Below are 25,892 nucleotides of genomic sequence, written 5' to 3'. Positions count from 1 at the left end.
CCAGCTGGGATTTGAACCCAGATCCAAACCCAAAGCCTTTACTTGACACCAGGCCCTGCAGGAATAGCAGGAGCTGGAAGGAGGCGCAGCACAAAGGCGCCAAAGCAGCAGAAGCAGAGTCGGAAAACTCAAGTCTCAAACTCCACGCCATCTTTACAGCCCTTGTGCGGGTTAGAGGATCTGCTTCTAGAACACCAGGACTGTCTCCATTTTCCACTAAACACTTAGAGTGGTTCAGACAGGTGATCTGAGCTTGTGCCTACAGCACTGGGCCACCACAGAGCCTGCGTGAGCCCCAGTTTGGCATCTCACTGAAGAGCCTACTTCTCTGAGGGGAGAGGATGGGGTAGGCGGGGCATGAGGTGTGTCCTGTGGCTGGAGAATACCTTCCCTACCCGGCTGCAATGATTAAAATCTTCACGAATTTAACACAGTAGGCACTCAACATATGTGCTGGTTCTCAAGTCCTTCAAGAAGGCTGTCTTTAGTTGATGTGTATTCAAACAGTAGAATCTTGCTTTTCTAGCTCCACTTGAATCCAGACTTAATGTTGAGAAGACATGAGATGCAACTCTGTGTTGGCTCCTGTCCAATCCTGTGAATCATACCAACTCTCATAAGTTTAAGCTCAGAGAGAACTGGAATTTGAGGCCAAAGAAGGCAAAAATATTTCCCTTTCCCATTCTTGAGTTCTTGATGTAATGGAAACAGACAGTCCTGGATTCAAATCCAGGCTCTGCACTTTCCTGCTTAAGTTACCTGCTGATCTCCATCATGGAAAGAACTCCAGTTATGGGGGAAAGTACACCTGGCCATTTTACGCAATCATTTATCCTTTCTAACCATGTCTCTGTACCTGCCAACAGAGGCAATAGCAGTTCTTGTCTTACAGGGTTTTTAAGGTTAGAGAGTAATGCATGTGGTACAATCAGGATCCAGTAGCAGCCGCAGGGAAAGGTCTGGAGCCTTTACATGAGCTGTTCATTCATTCAGGGCTCTGGAAATTGAAGTTGAACAAGTAGTCCCAAGTTTGAGTTACTTATCCTTTCCCCTCTGCAGCAGGAGGGCAGCCAGGTAAGGTAGCGGTGGGTGCTCTCCCACAGGCCAGAGCAGGTATGGGGGAGAGCCTTGTTAGGCAGTGGAAGGGCCAAGTACCACCTAACCCAGCCTGATCGTATTCTACCGCCAAAGACCCTGGCGCCAAACAGTGTTGCTTCAGCTGCTAGTAGTTAATACTCTTTGACTTGGAAACGTCTTCAGCTCCTGGGAGCAGTATGGTGCCACGAGGGCTCACGGCTCACCCCCTTAGTCTCTCTGCGACTGGGATTCCCAGGCACCCTACTCTCAGCCCAATTTATCGTCCTTCAAGGCTCACCAGGCTGTGGGCGCAGGGCCTAGGTGTGGGGGTGGAGGGTTGTGGGGTGGAACTTTTCCGGGAAGGGGCACAGCAGTGTCTTGGCTCGCTGCCCAGTTAGCCACGGCCCAGGACCCCAAGGTGGGAGAGTGAACGGAAAGGTACTCTTGCCTGGAGCGGTTGCAAAATCCTCTGCGGGGAGGGAGGTAGAACTCAGACGCACTTGGTGGAAGGGGCCCGCTCCCCCGCCCGCCCTTCAGGTGCTGGGGCCTGGAGGGGGTCCGGTTCCACTTGGGAAAGCTGGGAACTAGGAAGCGTCGCGGGCTAGGCACCCCGCCTTCCCAGTCTCCTAGAGAGGGGTGGGGGCGTGGTACTGCGGCCCCGCCAGGGCGGAGAGGGGTGAGGGGTCTGTGCGGCGCCTCTTCCTCCGGGGGAAGTAGGGCTCAGACCGGTCCAACGCCGGGAGGGGCAGGCCCTCCCGGCCCGCGCCTGCCGGGACCCTACGCCTGTGTCCGGAGGAGGCCGGCGTCCAGCAGATGCACGCGGGGGGGGTGGGGGCGGGGGAGAGGCGGGGAGGAGAGAACCCACAACAAAACTTGCGTCGGTCGCCGAGCGCACGGCTCGACTTGAATGGAAGGAGCCCACGCCCGCGGAGCGCAGCCGAGACTCTGGAGAGCGCGGTCGGCCGGCGGGGCGCAGCAGGTACCGGGCGCAGGCGGCCGGGTGGGCCGAGGGCCGGGACCTGGCTGGGCAGCGGACTCGGACTTCCCGCCCTGGTGCGGTTGCCCCAGCAGCTGGCCAGGCGGGGCCACGCATCTCGCCCCCTCAGTCAGAGCCCTACACGGAGGGCGCAGCCGGAGAGATCTGCCTCAGGGGGCGCGACCCTCCGCGATCCCGACCCGGTAGGGGCCTGTTCCCATCTCCGGCGGGAGGCTGGTCCCAGCCCCGGCCCCTCCCGCTGCGCACATCTGGAAAGAATCTGCGGGCGGATGGGAGGGGGGAGTGGAAGGACGCGGGCAGGCGACAGGAACGTAGGGGGCAGGTGGAACCGGGGAGGGTAGAGGAGTCCTGTACTTGGAGCCTGGTCGCTGAGTATGCCCGTGTCTTTCCACGTCAGATCATCCCAGGTAGCCCACTCTTCGACCCCTTTACAGACAGAGAAACTGAGGCCTGTAGCGGGGCAGAGATCTGCTCCCAGGACGCGCGGACAGGTGAGGCGGAGCCCGCGCGTCCCTGTCCCAACCCGCTCTGGGCTTGGCTCCTCAGCCCCGCGCCGCGCAGTCGCTGAGCCAGAGCTCTCAGCTGGGGCCCTGGTGTCTGTTTGTCTATCCGGGTGCCTCCCCGCTGGGACAGCGGGACTGAGAAGGGGGTTGGGGGATAGCGGCGGAGTGCAGGGTCAGGGGCGAGGCCGGCGCGCCCCGGCGGAGGCGCTCAAAGCTCCCAGGCTGCAGGTCCTTAAACCTCCAGGCTGGCCTGGGCGGGGGATGCGATCCGGCATTAGAATACCTGATGCGCCGTCAGGTGGAAGAGGGGGCGGCGGCGAGCTGCTGGTGGCCTCCGGGGCTGGGGCTGAGACTGGGGGTGGGCGGTAGCTGCAGCCTGAAGTTCAGGAGAGGAGCAAACGCAAGCGTGCTTGCGGCAATGATCGTCCGGATCCGAGTCTGGGATGCACAGAAGGATGCGCACCCTGCACCTTGCAGAACATCACGGAAAGATGGAGGGCCACACAAACTGGAGCGTCTACCCTTGGACTTCAGGCTGGTCAGGGAAAGTGATGCTGTGGTCAACCCAGCTACAGAAGGCCCCACTGGGAGCCCCTGGGAGGTCATGTCCCCTTTTAGGGTCCAGGGCCAGCCTATTCAAGTTAAGAAATGTCAGATTCACATGAATGCTTTCATGAAATCTTGAGGGAGCATCTTAGTCCCTTCTATCTGAATCTTGGGACAGGGGTTTCACCTTTAGGTCTGGTAGAGTCCTGTATAAGAGCTCTGACCATGATCTGCTTAGAACCCTTGATAGCTCCCTATCAGCAACCCTTTAGCAGAGTGCCTGATGCCCTTGGAAACTTGACTCTCCCTTTCCTGTTTACCCTTCCTTAAACACACCTCCCTCTTTACCCTCAGCACATTGTGCCTTTGCTCATGGCTTGCCCTCTGCCTTGAGTGCCTTTTCCTCCCCTTCATCCACCAGGAGAATTCCCTACTCAGTCTTTAGGACCGGCCCAAGGCTCTGAGCAGGAGTCAGAAGACACAAAATCTAATCCTGGCCTTGCCTTTAAAATACTAATCAGTAAACTGAGGAAATCAGACCAGATAATAATATTGTAGATCTTTCCAACTCTGCCTTTCACAAATACATTCCTTCATTCAGCAAACATTTCCTGAGCACCTGCTCCTTGCCTAGGGAGTCAGGGAAAGCTCAGCTGAGCCCTGAAGGAGCTGTGGGAGCATCACGGAACTCCTAACCCAGCAGGAGCCGCTTCCCAAGGCAAAGGCATTAGAGTAGCAGCTTGCTGGGGATGGGCAGCAGTGGGAGTCTCTTTGTGCTTTAGTTTTCTCCTCTGCAAAGTAGGAAGACTAACTCTTAGTCTTGGGATTTCTGTTGTAGTCAGTAAGATACAGCTTTTGGGGCCCAGCACAGAGCAGATGCTCAGCAAATTTTTACTGAATTTGAGTGGAGGAGGGAGGTGGTGCTGGGCTGAGGATTGACCTCCTGATCTGGATCTCCCTTCACCAACTGGGGCCACCACTCTCCAAGCCCTGTCTGTTACTGCTCCCACTCCGTTGAAACCACCTCTTCCTCTCCATCCTGCAGTTCAGCAGCTCCTTCCACCTAGACCAGTCTTATTATCCCTTCACCTGCCTTAACCCCTCATTTAAGCAGTTCTGGGCCTTAAGGTTTGGTTCCCGGGGGGTAGGGGTGGGTGGGTGATGGTGGGTTCCAGCTATTTCCACAGTAACAGTAACCCCAAGTATGTTGCACTTGCTGGGTGCCAGCATCAGCTGGGCATGTCTTTTCACTGACTCCTCATGAAGAGCTCTTGTCTCATTGCCTAGACTAGTAAACAGAGGCTCAGAGCACTGAAGTGACTCATCCAGGTTCACACAGCAGTTCAAATTGGAACAACTCCCATAGACTGAACTGTCCCCCTCGCCCAACAGTGTGAGCTCTGCTCATCAGGACAGCTCACTCTGGGGACTTCCAAAGCCTCAAAAGCCTGTTCTTCCACACACAGCTCTAACATGGCTCAGCACAAAGGAGGGGCTTGGGGGCCTATCTTGTTCCACATTCTTAGAGAGACAAAACAAAAAAATTGAGACTCAGATGGGTCAGTGATGTCACCAAAGTCACAAGCAAATGAGGTGGTGGAACTGGAGCTACTCAGGATCCCAAGGCCCTGAGGGTGGCTGGCCAGGCTGGAAGAAGGGGGACCCAGAACTGGGGCCACCACTCTCCAAGCCCTGTCTGTTACTGCTCCCACTCCCTTGAAACCACCTCTTCCTCTCCATCCTGCAGCTCAGCAGCTCCCTCCGCCTAGACCAGTCTTATTATCCCTTGCCTGCAGCACTGCACAGTCTCTGTGAGCTCCCCGCTGGTCCCTCCATAAGCCTGCCTATGCCACACTCCAGTTCTTCAATAACCTCTCATATCTCCAAAGATAAGGGATACTCTTCCTAATCTGGCTTTCGATTTTTTTCTTGGCTTGGACCATGGCCATTGCCCAGTCCTCCAACCCCACCAGACACTCTAGTGAGCTTTGTAGAGGTCACATGGGTGCTCTTGCCCCAGGGCCTTTGCACACACTGACCCCCTTGCTTGTATCACCCATTTCCTTTTGCCTGATAGTCATCCTTCATGGCTAGATAAAGCATTGCTTTTTCTTGAAGTCTTCTTGGCCTCGGACATACTTAGGCCTCCTCTGGGCCCCTGTGGACTCTAGGTTCCTTCTATCACACCTCTGATGACAGTGGTATTATAATACTCAATTTACACAAAATGTCTAGACCAGCGCTGACCAACAGAAATATGAGAACCACCAATGTAAGCCATGTGTGTGACATAAAATTTTCTAGAAGTCATGTTAAAAAGAGTAAAATGAAACAGGCAAAGCATTTTTAAAAAAGTAATTGATTTATTTTTAACTGGAGGATAACTGCCTTGCAATATTGTATTAGTTTCTGCCATATAGCAACATGAATCAGCCATAGTTATAAATATGTGCCTTCCCTCTTGAACCTCCCTCCCACCTCCCACCCTGTCCCACCCCTCTAGGTAGTCACAGAGAACTGGGTTCAAGCTCCCTGCGTCATATAGCAAATTCCCACACTGACATCTATTTTACATATGATATTGTATATGTTTCAATGCTATTCTCTCTATTCATCCCATCCTCTCCTTCCCCCACAGTGTCCACAAGTTTGTTCTCTATGTCTGCATCTCCATTCAGTTCAGTTCAGTTCAGTCACTCAGTCATGACCAACTCTTTGTGACCCCATGCACTGCAGCACGCCAGGCCTCCCTGTCCGTCACCAACTCCCGGAGTTCACCCAAACCCATGTCCATTGAGTCGGCGATGCCATCCAACCATCTCATCCTCTGTCGTCCCCTTCTCCTCCTGCCCTCAATCTTCCCCAGCATCAGGGTCATTTCCAGTGAGTCAGCTCTTCATATCAGGTGGCCAAAGTATTGGAGTTTCAGCTTCAACATCAGTCCTTCCAGTGAACACCCAGGACTGATCTCCTTTAGGATGGACTGGTTGGATCGCCTTGCAGTTCAAGGGAGTCTCCATTACTATCCTGCAAATAGGTTCATCAGTACCATCTTTCTAGATTCCATATATCTGTGTTAATATATGATAGAAACAGGCAAAATTTTAATAATTTAGCTCAAAATATGCACAATATTGTCACATAATACTATAAAAAATAAATGAGATATTTTGTTATTAATATTAATGAGATATTTTACATTTTTTGTACTGTTTGAAATCCATATATACTACATTTTATACTTATAGCACCTCTCAATTTAGTGTAGCCACATTTCAAGTACTGTTTGCCACATGCAGCCACTATATTGATCAGTACCCATATGAGGTTTTTAAGGGCAGCAGCCATACCTGAGTCACTTGTTTGGGTCCTCAGTGCCCAGCTGTGCTTGGCCCAGGGAAGGGCTCCATGGCTTTGTGGTTAAGACCCAGGCTGGGAACTTGGCCTTGCCACTTAACAGCTGTGTTATATTGGCCAACCCCGTTGGGCCTCAGCTGCTTGTCTATAAAGTAGTGGTGATAACATTTTCAATCTGCTTCATAATCTTCATATAAATTAAATATTAGTATAGATAGAGTGTACAGATCCTTACAGATGCAAAACTGAAGGTGAAAGAGGAGAACTAGCTGGTCTAGTGAGTGTATAAGATTTATGGGGAGGGTCCTTCTTCTTGGCCTCCTGCCCTGATTGAATCTGGGGCCTGGGCCTGTGCCCATACTTCGCCTCCCAGAGTTTGGATCTGCAGTGGGGTCAGACAGGCGGCAGGCAGGCTAGGGAGACTCAGGTCTAATGCAGGTGGCTCCAGGGGCTGAAAGCTGTTGAGATAGCTGGGGGGTTATAACGTGCCCTGGGAATGACGGTCAGTAGACTGGCCAAGGATTTATTGCCCATTTGGTCAGGGCACAAGGCAGCGGGGTGTGGTAGGGCAGGCAGGGCCAGGCTGTAGTGTGCATCCACCTCTGCTGCTGATGGAGCCTGAGAGCCGTGTGTACTTGGGCCCCCTGGTTCTCTGCCGCCTCAGGGGCCTGAGTCTGCTGAGGCCTTGTGGACCTACCTATGGGGTCAAGCTAGCCTGGCTGCCGGCCCTCTTCTCTCTCCTCACAGCTTTCTTTCTGGGGCCTCATGCACCTTTTACAGGGCTCACGTAAGCTGGTGGGCAGTGGTTATTTTACTGGGGTCTGCTGCCTCCTGGAGACTAACAGCAGGGACCTTATCTACTTTACCTGTATTCCCCGGGCCTAGCACAGGGCTAGGTGGGGCCTCACCTTCAAGAGCTGGCTGAGCCAACGAGTGAGGCAAAGCAGTATCTGAAATACCGCAGCAGCCATGGAGCTGCATAATTCGCTGAAGAATGGAATGTGCAAATCTTCAGTGAGGAGGTGGGCTTAGCACTGGACCAGAAAGGCACAATCAGGAGCTACTCACTGGAAGGGGAAGAAGCAGGGGTTTCTGAAGCAGACAATGTTGTGGTTGAGACATCAACAGTGCCCATGGATCAGATATTGGTGGTGGAGCTAACTACCAGGGAGCTAATATTTATTGAGCACTTACTGTGTGCAGTACATGCATCCCACTGACTCTCACAGTCTCCCCAATAGGAGAGCCCTGTGGCCACCCAGTTGGATGGAGAGGAATGTGAGGTTTAGAGGGTGGCAAAGCTTGCACAGAGTCACAGGACTGACGAGGACTAGAGCAGAGCTCACAGTCCCGGCTCTCTGGCTCAGAGCATGCCTGCTTAACCAGACACTGGTCTCATCATCAAGCTCCCTGTTTGCTCCCAGCCCAGCATCTCGTCAGAGCCTTCTAACGACTGGGCTGTGATCCCTGGGCTCATGGTGGGAAGAGATGCTCAGGCTGCAGAGTGGGTGTGCCCAGGCTTGGATGCCTGTCGTGTACCTGCATTTGTAGGCATCACAATAGTAGGAGCAGCCTCATCACCCAGTGAGTGCTGGGGGCTTTGCATCTACTCTCTTGCTGACTCCCTCCAGGAGCTGTGAGGTTAGATCTGTTATCTGCAATGTAAGATGAGGAAACAGGCTCAGCAAGGTCAGAGTCACCAAGCAGTAAACGGGGACCTAACCTGGGTGTGTATGACTCCAGAGTCCATGTACCAGAGTGACTGCTTGTCCCAACTTACCACACCCCAGAGATGTTTGCTAAGTGAGTCTCTTAAAGGGAACTCCAGGGACCAGCCCAGAGTTAAGCCATGCCCATGGCTGGGAAGATGGAATCCCAGCATCTTCCTCAATGGCCTAAGGCCATGCCTCTACCTTCTCTTTGCTGCCTTAGGGACCATGCTGGGGAGAGGTCTCTTGCAGGTGGCAGTTGATCACATGAGCACTGTAGGTCCAGGTATGGGCAGCTGAGGGTGCAAATACCAGAGACAAGACTTGAGGGTTTTTCAGGCAGTAGCAGCTCCATTCACTAATGACTACTCTGTGCCCAGCACGCAGGGACAGAGAATGGCTCATAGCCCTGTGTGGGAGAAACACAAAACATCACATTTTCAACTCATGCCAAGCCCTGGGGGAACAAAGTGATACAGAGCCCTGGGGCATCTCATATCCCAGGGGACCTAACACTGGCATTAGTTCTTGGAGAGACTCCTGATTGCACAAGAGAGGAGGAGGGGCGGCCTAGGCAGAAGGAACAGCACTGGGAAGGCCTGGAGGGAGGAACACAAAACAGACAATAAGCAGGGCAGGTGAGTTGTGGGAGCTGGAAGAGAGGCAGGGCCGAGTCCTGAAGATCCTGGAATGGCAATCTGAGGTGCTGGGACACCTCAGACCTGTGGTGTCCCAGACCTATTGCTGGCCCACCATGACCTGTGGCTGCTCCAGGAAGGACAGCCCCCCTCCCCGCCCCACCCCCCTCCCCCCGCCCCCAGCGCTGTGTGTGCCAGGACAGCGAGAACTCAGCCAAGTCCAAGCTAAGCCCTGCAAGTCCAAGTTCTTCCCAGGCCTCAGCTTTCCTTTCTGTGAAATGAGGGTACAGATCCCTTGAGGCCAGGCCCAGAGAGGGCTCTGGGAGGTTTTGCAGATCTGCTTAAGGACAGGGATTCAGCTCACCTGTCCACCCTCCCCGCGCTGCCGGAGGGCAGAGCTGATAAGGAGGTGTGGATGGGAGGGCAGCAGCCAGCAGAGCAGGTGTGTGCGGAGGACAGGGTCCAGAGGGGCTCTGCCCTGTGGCCTGGAAGGCCCCAGCATGACTTCTATGGACCCTAGTCCCTTGGCTGCGCTACCTGATAGGTTGTCAGCCCCGGCCTCCGGGTGAGTCCGAATTGACCCCTCCTGCAGGCACCATGGCCCAGGGCTGGGCGCTGCTGCTCCTGCTGCTGTTGCCGCGGCAGCTGGGAGTGGTGCTCGCTACCAGGACCCCCGGGTTTGGCCGAAGCGGCGCCCGCAGCCTGAGCTCCGAAGAGAATGAATTCTCGGAGGAGGAGCCGGTGCTAGTCTTGAGCCCTGAGGAGCCAGGGCGCGGCCCAGCCACCATCGACTGCCCTCGAGACTGCGCCTGCTCCCAGGAGGGGGTCGTGGACTGCGGCGGCATCGACCTGCGCGAGTTCCCGGGGGACCTGCCCGAGCACACCAACCATCTGTCCTTGCAGGTGAGGCTGCGGCGCTGTGCCAACGGTCACGGTCGCCGGAGGCTGCCGCGCACATGGTGGCTCCCATCCCGGAACCGCCCCCACCCCTACCACAGTCCTTGCCCATGGCCTCCCACCCTCCAGACACAGGGCGCTAGGGCAGGTCAGACAGAAGGATGGCTCCACCAGGGGCATCCTGGCTCTGACATCCCCGGCACAGAGCACTGTGATGTTATGACCTGCTTTGTCTCCTGGGAGGAGTCTGGGTTGAGGCTGTCAGTCGAGTCAGGACCTGTCTGAGATCCGACACAGACCTGCCCTCAGCTGACCCTCTGGGAAGACAGGGTACCTCAGACACCATTATGGACCAGGAAAGTGAACACACAGGAGACCCCTGAAGAGCACCCTGGGGGGTCCAGTGCTCTCCCCAGCTGAGGCCCAGTCTAGATTTCAGAACCTCCAGAAGTGGGACACAGCATTCCAGATGGGAACTCTGGGGGCACTGATGTGACCATAATCACCCTCGTGTAACCCTGAGGGACAGGGAGGGGCTGCTGCACCTGTTTCCAGAGGAGACCAGGCCCAGAGTAGGACAGTGACCAGCCCATGGTCACACAGCCCCCATGGGTCTGCACTGGTGGTGGTGGGAGCCCAAGACCAAGGTAGCCCCTGAGGGAAAGAGACAAGCTGAGGACAGGACTTATTGTTGGTTCATTCACCAAGTAGCTCCTGTGTACCAGCTCTATGCTTCTGGTCCTGTGTGGGCTTCTGGGCAAGTAGGGAGGTCTCGGACATGTATTGCCTGTGAGGTGCTCACTGTCTGGGAGGCAGAGACCTAAACAGGTAGAAAGAGCAGACAGAGATGGAAGGACTAGTGCTGTGAGGCCAGAGCAGCTCCTCGTCCAGCCCCCAATCCAACCCGGGAAGGCCTCTGGAGGAGGTGCTACCTGACCCAGGTTCTAAAGCATCCCAAGGGGAAATGGGGTCCACTGGGCCAGGAACCAAAAGTGGGTTTCTGGCTTGGGGAAGGGGAGAATGGGCTGGGGACACCTGTCACTAAGTGGGAACAGTTCTGGAGGGAAGCCAGCATTCTAAGTTTGAACTGCCTGTGGATATCTGTGTGTGTGTGTGTACGCCTGCCTCTTAGAAGGGAGGCCCACACCTCTGCTGTGGTTTCTGCTGTGCCTGTAACAGCCGCACCTGGGCCTGGCTCAGAGCTAGTCCCCAGGGGCTGTCCACCATGGGACAGAATGCCAGGGGAGGGGCCCAACAGAGGGACTGGCTCCTGGGAATGGACTGAGGTGGGTGCAGGCCTCTAATGGGGCAGGAGCCCTGGGCACCCCCTGGTGTTGCCTCCTCACCGTCCCCACCTCTCCCCGCTAGAACAACCAGTTGGAGAAGATCTACCCCAGGGAGCTCTCCCGGCTGCATCGGCTGGAGACGCTGAACCTCCAGAACAACCGCCTGACTTCCCGAGGTGAGAGATCGCCCAGGGCTGGGGGCTGGGACCCCAGACAGGAAACTAGGTGCCTATGGGGAAAGCCCTGCCCTCCAGACCCTGGCATGTGGGAAAGAGCAGGCCTGGGCTGGGCTGGCCTCCGGACCCATGGCAGGGGCTCCCTGTGGTTGCCTAACAGCCACTGCTGGGTGTTTCTGAGACTGGGGAGTCTGATCAAGGGAGAAGCTTCAGAGCAGCAGACTCCAGAGTCCAAGGACTCACAGAAGGCCTTTATAAACAAAGAGTGTAGAATCCTCAAATTTTAAAAGTTTTTTTTTTTTTCTGATGATGAAAATAGTTTCTAATTATAGTAGAAAATTTGGAAATATAGAAATTGGAGTACAAAAAACCCCACTCCTTATCCTGCCACTGCCACCTGAAGAGTGAAAGTGAAAATCGCTCAGTCATGTCCGACTCTTTGTGACTCCATGGACTATACAATCCATGGAATTCTCCAGACCAGAATACTGGAGTGGGTAGCCTTTCCCTTCTCCAGGGGATCTTCCCAACCCAGGGAATGAACCCAGGTCTCCTTCATTGCAGGCAGATTCTTTGTCAGTTGAGCCACGTGAAGTTCGTCACTATTGACATTTTGGTATATTTCTTTTCATTAAAAGAAAAAAAAGCATAATTTATATACCATAAAGTTTATCCAACTTAAAGGTACAATCTAATGAGTTTTTAAAAGTTTTTATGTTGTACAGCCATCACCACAATCCAGTCCAGTCCTTTTTCTTTGTGTTTTTAATTCATAGCTGTACTGATAGTATCGATACTATAACTGTTATAATTGCTTTGTTTCACTTAGCAGTTAGCTCAGCAGCATTTCTCATGTTGCTGAAAACTCTCCCCGGCCATCATTTGATGCAGGGTATTCCGCAGAGGGATGCTGCACAGTTTATGTAACTGTTCCCTCTTGTTAGATACTTGGGCGAGTCCCAGGATCTGAGGGTCTGGGAGCTCAGAACCAAGTGTCAGAGGCCGACCTCAGGACTGGAGAAGGGCCAGCCTGGCTGGGCTCCCGTGACAGCTGGGTTCTGACACCACATCTGCCAGATGGGGCAGGAGAGGGCCAGGTGCAGGGTGGGGATGGGAAGGGGCTCAGAAGCCATTGCCCTGCCCTACCCTGCCTGGGGCTGGGTGTGGAGATTCTCTCTGACCCTCTGGAGCTGTCCCCAGGGGCACACTCCTTCTTGGCAGGTCCTCTGCCCTGTGGCCTGATCTTTTGGGTGCGCATTCCCACCCAGGCTGCCCTGAGAAAGTGAAGGATCAGTCATCTCTCAGCAGACACTTGCCATCTGCTCTTCTGAGCCTGGGCCTCTGAGAGCAGGACTGGGGGTGGGGTGGCCCTGGGCAGGCCTGTTGGGACTGGCTGCCTAGGGTTCAGAGCCGCATCTGCCCCAGGCAGTGCCTCCCTGTCCTGGCAAGTGGGGTGGGTGTGGGGTGGTCAGTGCTCACGTGCTCCCCTGTAGCGTCTCCTTCATCCAGGGCTCTGACTGATGCCTGTCCTTTGAAGGGCTCCCGGAGGAGGCATTTGAGCATCTGACCAACCTCAATTACCTGTACCTGGCCAATAACAAGGTGAGGGGCCCGCAGCAGGGCAGGGTGTCTGGGGCTGAGCTCAGGGAACTTTCACCAGGGCCTCTTTTGGGCCGGCTGCTGGGTTCCTATTGCTGCTCAGACACGGTCCAGACCCCACACTTTAACACAGGGCTTCAGAATGGTCAGATGATGACCGAGGCCAAGGCCTACATCAGCATAGTTGGGTGAGAGCTCATCCCCATGGGGAGGGGGCATTGGAGGGATAGCATTTGAAGGGCCATGAAGGGTAATGGGATTTCAGCCAGAGGCCTCAAGGGGAAGGGCACTGCAGTAAAAGGGACAGCATGAGTAAAGGTACAAAGCCACTCAACCTCACAATATTTGGCCTGTCGCAGGGCTCTGTCCTGGCCCTTCTCTCTAAACTCCCAAGGTGACTATCTCCTCCTTGGTCTATAACACCCATCTACATCAAGGCCACATCCAGAGGCAGTCTCCAGGCTTTCCCCTACTCCCACGTGAGACTCAAAGATCCCCCTGCCTCCTCAGCATCTCCCCTGGATGTTTGATAGAAATAGAACCACCCGCTCCCACCACAGTCCTCCTGTTGTCTTCCCATCTCTGGAAGGGGCATCTCCAACCACCTGCAATGCCACTGGTCAGAGCCATGAATCCAGGAGTGCTTCGCTCACCCACATCTGCTCTCTCCACAGCTCCCCAGCCCCCTGTCCTGCCCACCAGCACGGGACAACCCACCTTCTCATCTGTGGCCCTTCTCCTCAGAACAGCCAGAAGGGCTTTTCAAAATCTTGCCCCACTCTAGCTCTACATCGTCCCCTCCTCACTTAAAACCCTCCCACAGCTTCACCATCTGCTCAGGAATAAACCCACATGTCTCCCTGAGACCTGCAGACCTGGGTCCCCTGCCCTCCTGGCTTTCTTAACTCATCTCCCCACTGGCTCCCACCCCCAAACCTGGCAGACCGTCCCCCATGGGCCTCTGCTCACTGTCCCTGCTGTGTGGGTGCTCTCCCACACAGATGGCATTTAGGGTGCCGTCATCTCTTCTCCAAGCACCCCCACAAAGTTGTTCATTGTCTTCAGTCTGTTTGAATTCCTGGCACAGCAGTGATCACTCTCGATGCTTTTATTCCTTGTGTATCATCTTCTCCACTAGGATGTAAACTTTTGGTGTGGGTGGTGTGGGCAGGGATCTGTGTCTTGTTCCCTAGGGCATGTCCAGGGCCTGGAACTCTGCCTGCACATTGCAGATTTCAGGGAGTACTATTGAATACTGTTGGATAGTGTGGACTGGGGCTGGAGAAACGTGGGTGCTCACTGTGTCTACACAGAGGGCCAGTGTCGGGGGCAATGAGGGGAGAGGCCAGGAGAATGGGCAGGGCAGGGGACAAGATGGAGAGATTTGAATGTCAAGCTCAGGACTATGGGGAGCCATAGTGGTTCTGGTTTTGTGTTATTGGGGACTTTAGAAAGATGGCTCTAGTTGCAGAGAGGGGACAAACTGAAGGGGCTCAGATGAGCAGCAGGCAGTGTGACTCCGAGCCGGCCTCTCACCCTCCACTGGTCTTTCTACCCCAACTCTTCCCTTTCCAGCTGACCTTGGCACCCCGCTTCCTGCCAAATGCCCTGATCAGTGTGGACTTCGCTGCCAACTATCTCACCAAGATCTACGGACTCACCTTTGGTCAGAAGCCAAACTTGAGGTCAGAGGTCAGAGGGGGACCCTGGGCTTAGGTTGGGGAAAGGGGAGGAGCTGAGGCAGAGGCTGCAAGCCCCGAGTGGGGTACAGGCAACCCAGAGAGGAGGGATGAGCAGTGCAGTGCAGCCCTGATGCCCCATGCCCAGGGCTGAGGTGACAGACACCCAGGGCTGCAGGGGCACAGGGTCTGGAAGGCTGACCCCTAAAGGAGGAGGAGGAGTCAGTCCAGAGGCGAGGACAGAGGGTGATGTCTGGGGAATTGTGGGGAGCAGATGAGGGTATTTCCCTCCTTGCCTAGCCCCTGGGAAGGGAAGCCTCTTCCAATAGGCAGAGCTGCCCTTGCTGAGGCTGCTCTGGGTGAGGCCCCACAGCACAGGTATGTGAGCGGGTAGGGGAGGGGGTGCTGGGGAGGAGAAGGTGCTGACGGCCTCCCGTGCCACTCTGTCCCTGAACCTCTCACCTCGATTCTCTCCATCCCCCGGAGAAGCCCGTGCTGCTGTGTGTGGCTCTGTCCCACAGATGAGAGGACTGAGGCCCAAGAGAGGCCATACAGCAAGAATGAGCTGTATTGCCAATGGATTTCTCTTATTCGTGGTCTTCCTTATAGAATGTTAGCTCCGTGAAGGCAGGGACTTGTTGGTTCTGTCCACTGCTGTATCTTTAGGATCTGGAACAGTCCTGGCACATAGGGGCACTTACTGTATGCTTGCTGAATGAATGAGGGGTCACCTCCTCTGAACCCAGATCCTGTGCTGGGCACTGGGGACAAAGAGGTGACAGGGACAGGATCCATTCTCAGGAGGTCCCACAGAGCTCAGAGACAGCTGTGTGGACAGGCAGGGACTCCAGGGCTATATCACTCGGGGAACAAGTGAGAACCTTGAAGGTTATGGAGAAGCAGGGGCTGGGGGTCAGGAAGTCTTGTTTCTTCCACTAACTTGTAGGGCGGTTTCTTCATCCCCTTGGCTATGTAGGGGGAATGGATTTGGAGGAGTCTGAGGTTGTTGAGATGGGAGGAGGGTGCCCTGGGCCTCAGGCCCAACCTGAGCAAGGTCTGGAGGCTCACCAGCTGAGCTGGTGTGGGGATGGTTGGGTGAGAACCTGAGCCTCGCCCCCAGGTCCGTGTATCTGCACAACAACAAGCTGGCGGACGCCGGGCTGCCGGACAACATGTTCAATGGCTCCAGCAATGTTGAGATCCTCATCTTGTCCAGCAACTTCCTGCGCCATGTACCCAAGCACCTGCCGCCCGCCCTCTACAAGCTGCACCTCAAGGTGGGAGGGAGAGGGCAGGGAGGAGCACTGCCTGAGCAGGGGAGAGCCCAGGCCCACGTGGGCACAGTCATGAGGCTGCGGGGCCTCGGGCACGAGCTGGGGGGCACAGAATCCACTGCGGAGAGGCAGAGACCCAGACACCTGGCCATCAGCCCCACGCTGAGTCCTTTAGGCCTGGGCCCCCTCCCATGGCCCCCCCAGACCCCTCTCCATATCTCATCCCAAGGCTGTGTCCTTGCCCCTTGACTGTCCCTCATGCCCCCTCCCCACCCTCCCATCTCTCAGAACAACAAGCTGGAGAAGATCCCACCAGGTGCCTTCAGCGAGCTGAGCAACCTGCGTGAGCTGTACCTGCAGAACAACTACCTGACTGATGAGGGCCTGGACAATGAGACCTTCTGGTGAGCTCCTGCCTGGGCCCCAGTGTGAACTCTGCACTCAGGAGGCCCCTCCCAGGGCTCACCTGGCCGGGTCCTTGCCCACCTGCCCCTGGCCAGTTTTCTCGGAGAAGAAACTTTAAGGCTTGTGCCTTTACTGACACTTCTGTTCCCAAGAATAGTGCTATGTAAGTCCTGCCCCAAAAAAGGCAAGGAAGTATTTGCAGAGGCTGGCTTCTTGGTACAAAGTAGAAACTCAAGCATTCTTGTTGAAGGCAGATCTATTTTCAGTTTTTAGGCCCGGGGTAGCCTAAAAGGACAAAAGGCTTTAAAAGTCTTCAAACAAATCCTGTGTCAGAAACCTTGCTAGATCCTTCTTACACTAATGTATCATTGAATCAAGCCACTGAGAGACTGGGAGAGGACTGAGTTCCCCAGTCAGCCAGTGGCAGAGCTGGGATGAGTTAGAGGGACGTCCCCTGCCACCTCCCTTGGGAGTAATGTTGGAAACAGGTGCCACGTGGGCTCTTGCCCACCGACCTAATCCCCCGCTTCCCTCCAGGAAGCTCTCCAGCCTGGAGTACCTGGATCTGTCCAGCAACAACCTGTCGCGGGTCCCGGCGGGGCTGCCGCGCAGCCTGGTGCTGCTGCACCTGGAGAAGAACGCCATCCGGAGCGTGGACGCGGACGTGCTGACCCCCATCCGCAGCCTCGAGTACCTGCTGCTACACAGCAACCAGCTGCGCGCGCAGGGCATCCACCCGCGGGCCTTCCAGGGCCTCAAGCGGCTGCACACGGTGCACCTGTACAACAACGCGCTGGAGCGCGTGCCCAGCGGCCTGCCCCGCCGCGTGCGCACCCTCATGATCCTGCACAACCAGATCACCGGCATCGGCCGCAACGACTTTGCCACCACCTACTACCTGGAGGAGCTCAACCTCAGCTACAACCGCATCACCACCCCGCAGGTGCACCGCGACGCCTTCCGCAAGCTGCGTCTGCTGCGCTCGCTGGACCTCTCCGGCAACCGGCTGCACACCCTGCCGCCTGGGCTGCCACGCAACGTGCACGTGCTGAAGATCAAGCGCAACGAGCTGGTCGCCCTGGCGCGCGGGGCGCTGGCCGGCATGGCCCAGCTGCGGGAGCTCTACCTCACCGGCAACCGGCTGCGCAACCGGGCCCTGGGACCCCGTGCCTGGGCTGACCTCTCTGGTCTGCAGGTGAGGGGGCAGGGCCGTGCCCATATAGGGTACTACTGGTCAGGCTGCCCTGAGCCCACCCAGCTGCTGGGCCCAGATGAGGGGGGAGCAGGAGGGCAGGGCCTCTAGAGGAGGGCCTGCTGGGCAGCCGGGGCATTAGGGTATGGATCCTGGTCCATGCCAAGGGTCTGGCAGGCTCATGGTCCAGCAGCGCACGGCAGAGTTCAGCTGGCTGGCAAGCAAGAGCTTACCACCTGCAGGGACAGGCTTGAGGAACCCTGTAGGGACAAGGGGAGTTCATGGCTGCAGGTGGAGGGCGGGGCGCATTGTCCAGGAGGACTGAAGGACAGGGACAGTTCAGGTGGCATGAGAAAGTGGAGCTCACCCACCTGTGGGCACAGGATAGATGCCGGGAGAAGGCTGGGCTTGTGGGAGCGGAGGGTGGCAGGTGCCTGAGGCAGGCTAACCTCACCAGGCTGCAGAGTCTAGAGGAGTGAACTTGAGGCTTCTGGGACTGACCGGTGGCTGTGGCTCCTGTAGCCACAACCTGAGACAGGAAGGCTGTCTGGCCATGGGAACTGAGCCTCCTTGGTTACAAGTGAAGCCTCCCGACCCAGTGAGGGGCTTGAAAGGGAACTTCATTAAGGAACCTGGGAGGCTCTGCTGTTTTACCAGGCCCCCCTCTCCCAAATGTCCTCAGGCCTTGCTCTGCCCTTTTCCGCAGGGCTCTGCTCAAATATCACCTCATTGGGAGGTCTTCCTTCACTGCCTGCCAACTTCCTCTGCTTTGTTTTACAGCATAACCTTCTTCCCTCTGACAGTAGGTCATCTGTTTACTTGTTTGTTTCCTGCTCTTCCTGCTAGAACAAGGCTCAGGCGTTTTAGTCAGCTGTGTTCACTGCTGGACCAGGGCCCTGGCTGTGGGAGGCACGCAGTCCATGCTTGTCAGGGGAGCTGTCAGGGTGGGGATGTCTGAGAGGAGTGCAGGGGAGAGGCCCTGAGAATGGGAGGCAGGGAGGTGGGGCTGAGCCCCAAGGGTGGGTGGTGGGAGGCAGCTGGACCTACAGGAGCAGCCAGGGTCTCTCCCCACCCAGAGAGTCCTGCTGAGTGTCAGACACCAGGGTCCAGCCACCAGTGCCCATCTCGCTTGTGCCAGTTCTTAAGGGGCCGCAACCCTATTACCCTCTCCTCTATACCTGCTCCTCCTGCTGCATTGGCTAACTTGCTGAAGGAGGTGACATCCACCTGGGTGTCCACAGGAAATGTGGATGCTGCCCTGACACCCCCTCTTCCACGCCGTCTGACCCCCATTGCCCATTGTTACTAAACCTTCCCACTCTATCATGACATCTCCCCATCTTTCCACTTCTCTCCATCCTACTGGACATATCAGAGAGTCAAGTCACCTCATTTCTTCCTGGACCTCAGCTTCCTAGGAGCACTCCACTCCTGTCTTCCGCATACAATCAGCTGATATCTTGAAAAAAAAAACAAAAAAACAAACATGCTCACTGTACACCCACTCAGAACCCTTCTGTGGCTTCCCTTTAGAACCCAGACCAGAATCCTGGCCATGACCTTCAGGGCCTGGCCTGCCTCTGCTCCCAGCTGAGCTTCTTGGTTTCCCAGATGCCCTGGACTTTGTTTATACTGTCCCCTTGTCTGGAAAGCCAGTGACACCTACTCACTCATTCATTCCACAAGCTGGTACCGAACCCTCACCACATGCAGACCCAGTTCTAGAACTGAGGACCTAGAGGGGATTAACACAGATCCAGGGTCACTGCCCTCCTAGAGCTTATCCTATACCTAGGACTCAGCTCAATTGTCACCTCCGCCAGGAAGCCACCACCTATGGGCAGGTGAAATGGCTGTCTGGGTGAGTCCAGTCAGGAAGGGGGTATCTGGTGAAGATCTTCCTCAGCCTGTTGGATCTTCGTACAAGCAGCGGCTCTCACTGCTCCAGAGCTCCCACCTGTGTGGGCTGCTGTCTACTCCCCCGACCCCGACTGGGCTGGATCGGGCCCCTCCCCCGGGCTGCCTTATCACAGCCTGGTTCCACGGCTGTCATTGTCAGATCGTTGTGTCCATCTCTCCTGCCAGCCTGGCTTCCCGAACACAGTGGATTCCATGTCCCCAGTGTCCGTGGGCACTGAGGAGGTCTAGAATGAATGAGGAAGTGCTGGATCCGTGTGGAAGGAACCCAGTGGGGAGCAGGGAGCCCTGCTGGTAGAGAAGGTGACAGGGAGGCTCCCTAGGGTGCCTGAATTGTGTGCTTCCCTGAATCTGGAATCTGGATTTATGGCCCCCAGTTCCCTGGCCCTGAGCCCCATCCTGTCAGGGTGAGGAGGGAGCTTGAAACGATGGAAGCCCACCCGTGGCTGTACAGGTGTGTATCAGGGCTAGGGTGCTGACAGCCCAAGGTGCAGGCAGTGAGCCAGGCCCGGGCATGTCCAGGTCTCCTTCCCGCTGCAGCTGTGCTCTGCTCCCTGGGAAACCCACCCCATTTCCCTGGCCACCTGCTTCCTGGACTCCAGGCCTGTGGTGAGTCTGACACTGACCAGCCTAGGGCCTGGTTGCCATGCCAGGGTCTCTCTGGGCCTTGAATCTTGGCCCTTGGCCCCTGTCTACATGGCCCTGAGAGCCACAAAGGAGCAGCCCCACCCCCATCCTCATCTGACAAAACTGGGTTGCGATTTAAAGACTGGAGGACACCTAGTCCCTGCCCTTTTGGGGTCTTTAGTCTGAGGGAGGTGACAGGTGAGTTAAGGAGGGAGGACTTTAGCACCCAGACACTGTGGCCATGAATTTGTGTGGCTAGGTGGAACGAGCAGGGTAGGAGATACACCAATTAGAACAAGTACTCGGAGTCACGAGCCCCAGCTTCCAGCCTTTACAGGCCCTGTGGCCTGTGATGGATCTCTGAACCTCTCCAAGCCTCTGTTTTCCCATCTGGAAATGGGGATAGTTATAGAGCCCGCCTCACGGGGTTATGAGATTTAGAATGCTCCGGGTCAGTGGGAGCTTGGCAAACTGTCAAGTGCCGTATCTGCCCTGCTCACCCCTGCAGCTGCTCGACATTGCTGGGAATCAGCTCACGGAGATCCCCGGGGGGCTTCCAGAGTCGCTGGAGTACCTGTACCTGCAGAATAACAAGATTAGTGCCGTGCCCGCCAATGCCTTTGACTCTACACCCAACCTCAAAGGGATTTTTCTCAGGTAGGAGGCCTGCCCCTGCCCCTCAGGGGGCTGCCCAGCTCCAGGAGGACAGTCAGGGCCCATGGGAACCACTCACAGGTAGAGGTCAGTGCTTGAAGCAGGTCAGTGCTTGAAGCAGTGCTTCCATAGAGCAGAGCCCTGGTTACATCACAGAGCCCCACTGAGCTCCTGTTCCCTTGGCTCTCAAGGGTGGGGACAGTCCTGGCCAGGCCTGGTGAGGTTCACTGGTTTGTGAAAGGGCTTTGGAAACTTTAAAAAGTAGAACTTGTGGGCGTTCTTGATGTTCCTGTGGCAGGAAGGGACCACAGAGAGCATCCTCCCAATGTACAGCTGGGAAAGCTGAGGCCCGGAAAGCACAGGTGACTGCTGTGTCCACAGCTGGACAGGCTGGGCCTGGGCCTCAGACCCAGGATAGCAGATGTTCAGGTCCTTGCTGGGTTCTGGGGGTTTAGGATAATACAGGGGACCCGGCTCCCCTAGGAGAGCAGAACCAGGGTGGTTCTTCCCACCATCCCCCTCCAAGTCAGACGGATCAGACAAAGGCAGCATGTGCACTCCCAGGGGCTTTGTGGCCCAGAAGGCCCAGGCTGAGTGACATCGGGGTGCAGTGTGCCTCGGCTCCTGCAGGAACCTGAGGTACAGAGAGTTGAGGGGGCCTGAGATCAGAGCCCAGCCTTCTCTTTCCCGAACATAAGTGTGTCCCCAACCCACTGTGGCCCTGGCCTTTCCTGTGCCCCTCTACACCCAGCTCCAAGGTGACTTCCGGCTGGCCACAGAGCATCCTCAGACCTCCAGGTTAATGCCAACGGGCGGCAGGGAGGACTTGCTTGTGTCTGCCACCCCTGGATCATAGTAAGAGCATATATGATGGAGGCCTTCTCTCCTCTGTACGGGGTCACTCTTCCCCGCTGCAGTAGCCACCCAGAATAGCTCGAGCTCCCTGTGATGGCCTGGACTCCTAAGCCCCTTCTTTTGTGCTTGCTGCATGTCTTCCTGGAGGGCCCGTCCCCTCCACCCCCTTCTGGGCTGGGTCACTGTGGGGACACTGTCGGGCTAATGGTACATGGGTGCCCTGCACAGGTTTAACAAGCTGGCTGTGGGCTCCGTGGTGGAGAGTGCCTTCCGGAAGCTGAAGCACCTGCAAGTCTTGGACATAGAGGGCAACTTTGAGTTTGGTGACGTTTCCAAGGACCGGGGCCGGTTGGAGAAGGAAGAGGAGGAGGAGGACGATGACGACGAGGAGGAAGAGGAAAGGCGGTAGTGACTGGGTGAACCGGATCTGACATAGGTGGGTGGTCTGTGTGGGGCGCCCTAGCCTGCTTCACCACATTCCTGCCGCTGACCCCAGTCTAGGGTCTTTCTGTCCATTCTCCACCCTCTGTACCCTGCTTCACTGTTCATTTTGCAACTCTATTAGAGCGCTCCGTGTGCTTGGGCCCTGGGTGCGAGGTCAGGGATGACAGCATGCCAGCGGGAGGCTGGCCCATGCCAGGGCCTCCGTCCACAGCGATGCATCCCTGCTGGGACTGGGAGGGGGGAAGCAGGGAATGGATATGGGGGCCCACGAGGAGGCTACTGCTGCAACCCAAGCCAGAGATGCTGGAGGTGGGCAGTGAGGTTGCGGACCAGCAGATGGGCCTGAAAGGAGGTCTGGAGGTGCAGACTTGAGGGACCCAGCTAGTCCTGCTGGACATGGGGTGAGGGAGAAGACAAGATTCCAGTTCTAGCCTGGAATTCCAGGTGAACGATAATACTCGGAGGAGCAGGTCTGGTGAGGGGAACGGTGAGTTTGGAGGACACTGGGGAGCTGCCCAGGGTGGACTGGCTATTTGGATCTGGGGCTCCAGAGTGAGGTCTGGCTGGAGAGGGAGGTCCAGGAATCGTAGGCCTGGAAACAGTCCCTGAGGCCACGAGAGGCTGGGGGAGCTCTCCAGGGAGAGAAGAGGGAGGGGGATGGCCAGCTGGAGGAGAGCAGCAGGAGGAAGGGAACAGAGCACCAGGGGAGGGAGGCAGAACTGCAGACAGCCCAGGACAGAGGGTCATCACACATGCACACAGTGCACCAACGTATACACACTCACACTTATCTAAACATGCACACACATGCACAAAGCAGACACTCAAACACACACCGCACATGTGCACACACAGATACACTTGCATGTACTTTATTGTGTATTCACAGATGCGGGGCAAGCACACCATTGCATATACTCATGTGTGCATGCATGTGAGTACATACACATGTGCCTCCCCAGGCATATATGCCCTTGTGTGCACATGTGCACACACACATATACATGTGCATGCATGTTATGCATCCATGCATAGGAAGTGGAAGGAATCAGCTGTGTGAACGCAACAGAGAGAATGATGGAACTAAGTACGGCCACTGACCCACTGGACTTATCTATAGGGAGGTCACTGTGACCTTGTCGGGAGCAGCTTCAGGGGCTAAGAGAGTGGAGAAAGTGGCTGGAAAGGAGAGGGTTCTGGGAGTATAGACAAGTCTGTCGAGAAGCTTGATTGTGAAGAGATGAGTGAGGCTGGTGGTGGGAAGGATACATGAAACTCAGGCAGGGTTCTCTTCATGCTGGGCCATTTTTAAGCAATGGAGCTGGTTTGAATGCCAATGGGGAGGGGCCCATGTTGAGGGAGGAGTTAAAGGCATGAGAGGAGAGCTGGGTGTAGCCACACCTGTGCAAGCAGGAGGAAGGACTGGCTTGGGCAGGGGGGTCAGTTCTGCAGAGGTTACAGTCACAGGCAGGTCAGTGGCTACAGTCACATGCAGGTCAGTGGCTACAGTCACACGCAGGTCAGCGGCTTCATGGCTGGATGTGAAGTCACACCCGCCTGGTGCCTTCAGCCTTCTGGTTTCTCTGTGCAGCAGGTACTCAGCAGACCAGGGTGGGTGTGGAGATGATGGCCAGTTGGATCCTTCCATGGCTGAGGTTTTGGCCAGGAGTGTGAGACAGGAAGGCAAGGAATAAGGAAACTGAGGGTGCTGGCAAGAGAGAGGCTGTCTTGCAAATGCTGGGGCTCAGGCTGAAAAGGGAAGGGGTGCAGATGGGAGGGATTGGTCTCCTGGGGAAGGAGGTTGAAGGGTGGGCATGATGGTGGGGAGTAGCCAGGAGGGGAGGTGTGGTCAGGAGAGATATCAGGGTAAGCTGAGCTGGATCGCTATTAGGATGTTGAATTGAAGTAGGGTCTGAGACAGAGAGAAGTCTGAGTGGGGTTGAGGATCCTGTGGGTGGAGGACATAAGGAGGAGGGAACAGGAGTCCAGTGGCAGAGAGAGGAATGAGTGTGCTGGGCTTGCTACCTGATTGTGGAGGGCGGGCCCAGAGGCAGTGCTCAGGAGTCACCTTTCTTGACTCCTGGGCCCAGGGGCATGGAGGTAGAGCCCCTTATCTCCATGCATTGTCCTCTGGCAGAGCCAGGGGTCAGTGACTGGGGTGACTAGCTATTCAGTGGGGGTGCTGGGGCCCTCAGAAAGGCACTGTGGGTCCTGGGGTAGAGAGAATCTGCCCCTCTGGAGGACATTGGGCACAGTCAACAGCCCTGGGAGAGGCCAAAGGGGTCCAGAGGTTTCCAGTCCACACCAGGCCCCCAGGAGCACCTCCCAGTGGGTGCCCCTCACTGGCTCTGGACTCCCAGGGCAACTCCCGCTCAGGCCTGCAGTTGCTTGACCCTGCCAGGGCCCCCAGCTCTAATCCCCTAGGCCCAGGCTGGGCTTGGTGGGCAGGTCTGCCTTGGCCTCCCCTGACTCGCCCACATGTTCTGCAGGACGACGGACCGCTGGAGCCTTTCTGCAGCACGTGCCTGAGCCCTGCGCGCCCCCACTCTGCCTTGCTCACAGACACTCCCAGTGCAGCGCCCACCAGGCCCCACTCCACACACAGACTGGACCCAGTCTCCCCTCCCGACCCCTTCCTGCAGTCCATCCACAGCCAGACACCCACACACAGCCAGTGGCACAGCGTCCTCCAAACTTCCCCATGTTGGCCCCACACTCAATGCCGCCCTCAGTCCCTGAGTCCTGCAGACGAGGCAAAGGGTCTGACCAGTCCCAGCACTCATGGGTACCTGCTCCCTGCCCCGTGGACGCATGTACACACACACACACATGAGTCACATGCAAATAGCTCTTCTCGGCCTCTGCCACCAGCAGCTCTTGCCCCAGCCAGAAATGGCCAGCTCGCCATCTGTCTGTCTGCCCCCTCTGTCTGTCCTTTGGAGAAGACACAGAGTTATCTCCATGCTGTCTGCAGCCAGGTGCCTGCACCCTCTGGAACTCACAGACTGGGTTTTCTTCCTTTCTCTCCATTTGGGGAAAGAACCTTCAGGACTGCTTCCTTGGCCCACCGGTCATGGTCCCCAAAGCCGGGTCAGTCATTCCCCGCCAGGCTCTGGCCAGGCCCAGACACAGCTTTGATGGACGAGCCCCACTGAGGCCAGAGGGAAGGTCTGAGGCTGGTGGGGTCTTGGGCTGGAGCTCGGTGGAGGTGGCGGGGCTGGGTGGAGCAAGAGCGAAGGGCCCAGCTGCACCGATGAGAGAACTTTTTTATTCTTTGGGCCTGAGGGGAGTTCTGGGTGCCTTTTTTTTTTTTTAATTCTTTTTTAAGGAAAAAAAAAGATAAAAACTTCAAAGCTGATTTTTCTTGTTACAGAAAAACTAATATAAAAGCATTACCCCTGTCTGGCAGCCTGTGGCCCTGTCTGTGTGTGCTTCCTGCCAGGTGCCGGGCTCAGGCCTGGCCGGCCAGGAGGGATCCAAGCACTTCAGCACTCTCTGACCAGCAGGAGTCAGCGCAGAGTTCACTTCTGGGGGCCCACAAAGTTATCCCATAGAAAGAAGTCCAGGGACACAGGGTTTAGGTGAAGGTGAGGTGGCCTGGAGGCCCCTCAGCTGGGGGGTCGGGGGTCAACAGATTGGGCCGGGACCACCGCACAAAGCCCGTGAGCCCGCTCGCTCTGTGCTCCGGAGGGGCTGAGCATCCAGGAAGAGGACCTGCCAGCTTTGGGCTGCTCAGAGCTCCTGGGCACTGAGTGGCCATAACTGATGGGGTCCAGCCCATAGAGGATGCTGGGATGGGAAGGGGGCTGGAGGCAGGCCTGGGAGCTGGAGCAGAGCCCACCTCAGGGCCCTGGTCCCTGCAGGCTTGCCCAGAGGTGGCAGGCTAGCCCAGTGTGTCACCATCACCAGTGGGGCCAGAGCTGGGCCAGAAAAAGGCAGCCCCCAGCTCAGAGCAAAGAACGTCTCCAGGCAGAGCTGCCCCGGATCATAATGGATCACATGCCCCGGAAGTGGTAGCCCTGGAAGTAGTGCGCCACTGGAGGTGTGCAAGCATGCTGCC

At 56.3% G+C, this 25,892-nt stretch overlaps 1 protein-coding gene across 3 annotated transcripts; it reads left to right on the top strand.

The window, feature by feature from the left end:
• Window positions 1-1,908: 1,908 nt before the first annotated feature.
• Window positions 1,909-25,240, top strand: PODN (podocan). Of its 3 annotated transcripts, none has more exons than XM_043876853.1 (12): window positions 1,932-2,056; window positions 2,472-2,565; window positions 9,420-9,730; window positions 11,093-11,186; window positions 12,724-12,788; window positions 14,361-14,470; window positions 15,585-15,741; window positions 16,027-16,142; window positions 16,681-17,338; window positions 20,388-20,536; window positions 21,617-21,824; window positions 24,322-25,240. In XM_043876853.1, exons 1-11 carry the CDS (start codon window positions 1,985-1,987, stop codon window positions 21,795-21,797), a joined length of 2,007 nt encoding a protein of 668 aa, XP_043732788.1. In that variant the 5' UTR covers window positions 1,932-1,984; the 3' UTR covers window positions 21,798-21,824; window positions 24,322-25,240. The 3 variants fall into 3 exon arrangements, with proteins under 3 accessions (XP_043732787.1, XP_043732788.1, XP_043732786.1); XM_043876851.1 differs by having other exon boundaries at window positions 1,947-2,056; window positions 2,509-2,565; XM_043876852.1 differs by lacking the exon at window positions 2,472-2,565 and having other exon boundaries at window positions 1,909-2,056.
• The last annotated feature ends 652 nt before the right edge of the window (window positions 25,241-25,892 follow it).

Source organism: Cervus elaphus, chromosome 20 (genome assembly GCF_910594005.1).
Source record: "Cervus elaphus chromosome 20, mCerEla1.1, whole genome shotgun sequence".
Lineage (NCBI taxonomy): Eukaryota > Metazoa > Chordata > Mammalia > Artiodactyla > Cervidae > Cervus > Cervus elaphus.
This window is presented reverse-complemented; position numbering and strand designations above follow the sequence as displayed.

Bases quoted from the DNA above. Each gene is read 5' to 3' on its own strand.
- PODN (XM_043876853.1), top strand. From the start codon at position 1,985: ATGGAAGGAGCCCACGCCCGCGGAGCGCAGCCGAGACTCTGGAGAGCG. The intron at 12,789-14,360 runs GTGAGGGGCCCG...TTCCCTTTCCAG, and splicing joins TGTACCTGGCCAATAACAAG to CTGACCTTGGCACCCCGCTT. The intron at 16,143-16,680 runs GTGAGCTCCTGC...GCTTCCCTCCAG, and splicing joins CTGGACAATGAGACCTTCTG to GAAGCTCTCCAGCCTGGAGT.